Below are 4,222 nucleotides of genomic sequence, written 5' to 3'. Positions count from 1 at the left end.
ACTACTTCCGTACTCCATGGGAAAACACATGATCATGGATGCCCAGCAGCAGGGGGCCGGCGTGAACCAGACCAGCATCCTTATTCTGTCCTGCTACCTAAAAATCTGGAGAAGAGAGAACGGAAAAGGGAGAGGGAACACCCAGTCATTGGTGGCAGCAGCAGCAGTAGGCAGGTACTAACGAACAAAAGAAGGAGTAAGCATGATACCAGCTTATGCTGTCCCTCTTTGGGACAGGATAAGGGTGTATCATATTGCTATGCTTAATATGAGGGTGTTGAGTCACGACGACTTACGAATAGACGTTATTGAATTGGACTTTAATGATCTCTCAATTTATGCTCCCGTTTTGGGAACGTCACAAACTATCAATTATCTAATGTTTTCAGAACATCTTTTGGTTGATTTTCATAACCTAAAAGCAAACAGTTTTACTGAAAGTCATAAACTATTTTTCCAACCCCTAATTGTGACCCATTTAAAGCGTCTCATACCTAGATAAATTAGTTCTTTAGGGGTTTCCGCTTTCAAAAAGCCATTCACTGTCAATTTCGTATGCTTTGTCAAAACTCACGCAGTACTTAAAGTTTTTAAGACCAGATAGTATGAATGAAGGTTTGGACAAATCCAACTTAAAAACGAGAAGCAAAAACATTCGTGTAACTTCACGCCTAACACAAAAAAAACATTGTTCAGGATGCTTCTTTTCAAGGGAAGCAAATAATCACTTTGGCTCCCTCATGTCTGGTTGTATCATCAGCTCTAAGCCGTATGGTCAGTGAGCTCTGGTTGAAATTGAACATTTTATCGCCTGTAATCATTCCACAGTATGTGACAGTTGACTCAGATTGCGACAAATTGTCAGAATCTTGAGATTGGCCTGTCATAGGGATCAGGCTATTTATTCTTAGGAAGTCTTCGCAAGAGCTCCCCATTTTAGGCTGGAAATCGAAAGTGGCGGAAGGAACTGTCAATGTTCCAACAACGTTTGGCCCTCGAAACTGAAATGAAATGAGACACCTCAATTAGAATCATAAATTTGTGATTAGGCTGTCGTAATGATATTTACGGGTTGAGGATTCCAAAGATCCGTCAAAACCACCAGCAACCCGTCAAAAGCACGCTCTCCGCCAACGTTAAAAAAAAATCCACGCCAGATAGAGTTCAAAGGTCTGAACTAGCAAAATCTGGCGGGCAATGGCCAAACTCCCATCTGACAGCTCAGATTACAAATGCAAACACTTTTTGAGAGATCTGTCATCGTTAAAGTAAAGGCAGGATTACACATTGGTGCCCAAGCTTAGTGCTCATCCTTCACCCTGGTCGCGTTCCATTAAAAAGTTTACGGTTTTTGATAACCTGCAGTTGACACAACGTAAAGACAGACTTTATGGCCAGTGAAAGATGTAGTCAGGGTCTCCAAGCTAAGACTAACGGTTTTCGAATCAAAGATATTGTTAACCCACCATAGATACCGAGATTTAAAACTCCACGGCATTCGCCATGTCTAACTTTTTTGGTCCAAGAAAACTTCCCAAGATGCACAATAAAAAGATTAAAAACCCCAAATTATAGATTAAAGAGTAGAAATATGCCAACACTACTATCGGAGTTCCAAGGAAAGTATGACCAGGTCAATTGTGCTATCTAAACATGGGCAAGAATGCCAGGTGTTTAAAAATTTCAAAATTTCAAAATAATTTCAAAATTTCAAAAAAAACAAAAACCTGGTGAAAGGTGAATCTTATAGACATTCGACGTGTCTTCATCCAGAAATCAGTAAGGGATAGGAAATCCCACCTTAGCCCCGGTGCCAAAAGCTACATTGACCCATCACAAGGGGCTCACGGATTCGACCAGGCCCTTTCCAACTTGGCCCACCTCCTCCACACGCTCAATCCCTTTCATGGGGAGAGCCCGTACACTCTCATATCCTTAATGTTTCTAGCAAAACATCTTTGGACCTGCTCGACATTTTACAAACCTGCTGAACTAATTGGAGCCCAGATGGTTTTGAAGCCAAGGGCTTCAGAATTGGACCGGAAATTCTTATTGTGACCTTAGAAACGTTTTGTAAATGTCAACAAAGACCCCTCAGTTTCACAAGGAAAGTTCTTTCACTTGGCCAAGGATTGAGTTAGCCTCTCTTGATATGATGCCAATATGATGTGATGGTTTCAGGTTATCTGTTACGGTGAGACCGACATCTCTGTGCACGGAGACACTTTCGATTCTGGTATTCCCGATCTTGTATGTGTGTTTGGGTTTTTCTGTGACCGAAGTGCAAAACATATATTACAAGTGATGACATTGACTTTCATGTGATTTGTTTTCGGCGACGTCTCCATTCTATCCAGTGGTGCCAGACGTTTTGATGTAAGAGCCGGCAAAATAAAATCGAAACCGCCAAATTTTGGATCAAGATTCAGTGCTTACCTGATTGCTTTGTTCCATCCCATTTCATTCGGGAGCAAGTGATTGATGTTGATACTACGAAGAAAGCAATAATTGAGGCGGCAAATGGTGCCCGTCTTGTATGTGATGGCGTGGTTGTCATTGATGTAAAATAGACCTTGTTCAAGCACGACGGACAGATCCATTCCTTACGCCTTTCTAGAGGAAGCAAAGAAGGAGTTGGATTATATGGAGAAGATGGGGATTACTGAAGAAACGAACAACGAGCCATCATAATGGGTTTCATCAATTCTCGTGATGGGTAAACCAAGCGGTTGAGTACTGCTGGTTGTGGATTATTCCAAACTGAACGGCCATATCCTCAGACCTATGGATCCATTTCATTCGATAAAGGACATTATGACCTCAGTGCCGTCGAAAAGTGCGTTTTTACGGTCATGGATGCAACAAAAGGATACTGTCAGATCCCTTTATCACCTGAGGCCAGAAAATTGACCACCTCCCTCACACCATGGGGCGGAAAGCGGTCTTGTCGAGCTCTCATAGGTATTAATTGCTCAGGTGATGAGTATTGTTCTCGTGGGGATCGTGCCCTAAGTGGCCTTCAAAATTTCAAGAAGGTCGGTGACGACATGCTTGTATTTGGGTTGTCATTTCCTGAAATGCACCTCAAAACGGCCAAGCCATATTGGAACGATTATGTCCAGCGGTTTGGTCCCCACTAATTGCTTGAAGATCATTGTTCAAACCAGTGCCCGCAAGGAGAGACTACGCCTCTTCCATCTTCCTCAGGAAGGCATTATGAGGACGTATCAACGTGCCCGCTAATTCTTGTATTGTCTTGTATTAACTATTTCAGCTTTGTCAGAAAGTATGATTTTTCTTGTTCAAATCAACCACTATTATTAGATTTGAATGAACTTGATGCCAACACCGATTGCCATGGCTTGTTCTTGGGGTAGTGCATTTTTTTGTAGCCTTTTGTCACTCTGATCTTGAAAAAAGAAAGAAATGACAACGTATATTTTTTCAACTTGCTAGAGTAAGATATTAACAAAGTAATAGATAGTCCATAGGATAATTTCTTCAAAACAAGGAGTTTAAGAGAAAGTACGGAAAATAACAAAAACTCAAGATGAAAGCCAAAAATTTAGGACGCTTGGTAATTATAATCCACAGAGCTTTTCTTAACAGGGAAAAATGATCTGTTTTGGAGAGAATGACTCCTTTTTCGGTCAAGTCCCGGGAAGGAAGGTGGATTGTTCATCCCTTGGAAAGTTATTTGGCCCATTGAAATGTTTTCTAGGTCTTGATGAAGTTTCTTCTTCACTTCTTTTGGGATTGTCTTGGAGGCCATGATTTCTCGAACTTTCTTAGCCTTCTCCTCAATTTCTTTTCCGTTGTGATGAAACTTCAACTCTTCGTCGTCAAACTAAAAGAACAAATCAAAATCAGCAAACTTTATTACCGAGTACATGCGTTTTGTTATTTGTGATTAATTTGGTCACTAATAACTTTCTTTCCCCATCAGCCAAGAATTTGATTTACATTTAGGGTTCTATGATGGTTCAGGAAACTTTCTTCTCACGGATCTATATTGATTCAAAAGACATTTCAGAATCCCTGCAAAAGTGATACACACATTTGCCAGACCTCTTGACATTGTACATGCCATCGAAATCGAACGTTAGTGAACCCTTACTCTTGTGATTATCAAGCCTTGGGTGTCTCAAGAGGCCTTGCAACCTCTCGATCTTGGCCAAACTGATTCCCTTTGTTCTTCTTCAATAAGGTGATATATTCTAGT

The 4,222-nt window shown here is 41.0% G+C and overlaps 1 protein-coding gene across 1 annotated transcript in view; it reads right to left on the bottom strand.

The window, feature by feature from the left end:
• Window positions 1–3,447: 3,447 nt before the first annotated feature.
• LOC131892448 (uncharacterized) overlaps window positions 3,448–4,222 on the bottom strand; it is a 4,615-nt gene continuing 3,840 nt past the window's right edge. Inside the window, exon 3 of the mRNA XM_059242331.1 lies at window positions 3,448–3,847. Coding sequence (XP_059098314.1) covers window positions 3,566–3,847 — 282 coding nt within the window. The 3' untranslated portion in view covers window positions 3,448–3,565. The remainder of the gene's footprint in view (window positions 3,848–4,222) is intronic.

Source organism: Tigriopus californicus, chromosome 12 (assembly GCF_007210705.1).
Source record: "Tigriopus californicus strain San Diego chromosome 12, Tcal_SD_v2.1, whole genome shotgun sequence".
Classification (NCBI taxonomy): domain Eukaryota; kingdom Metazoa; phylum Arthropoda; class Copepoda; order Harpacticoida; family Harpacticidae; genus Tigriopus; species Tigriopus californicus.
This window is presented reverse-complemented; position numbering and strand designations above follow the sequence as displayed.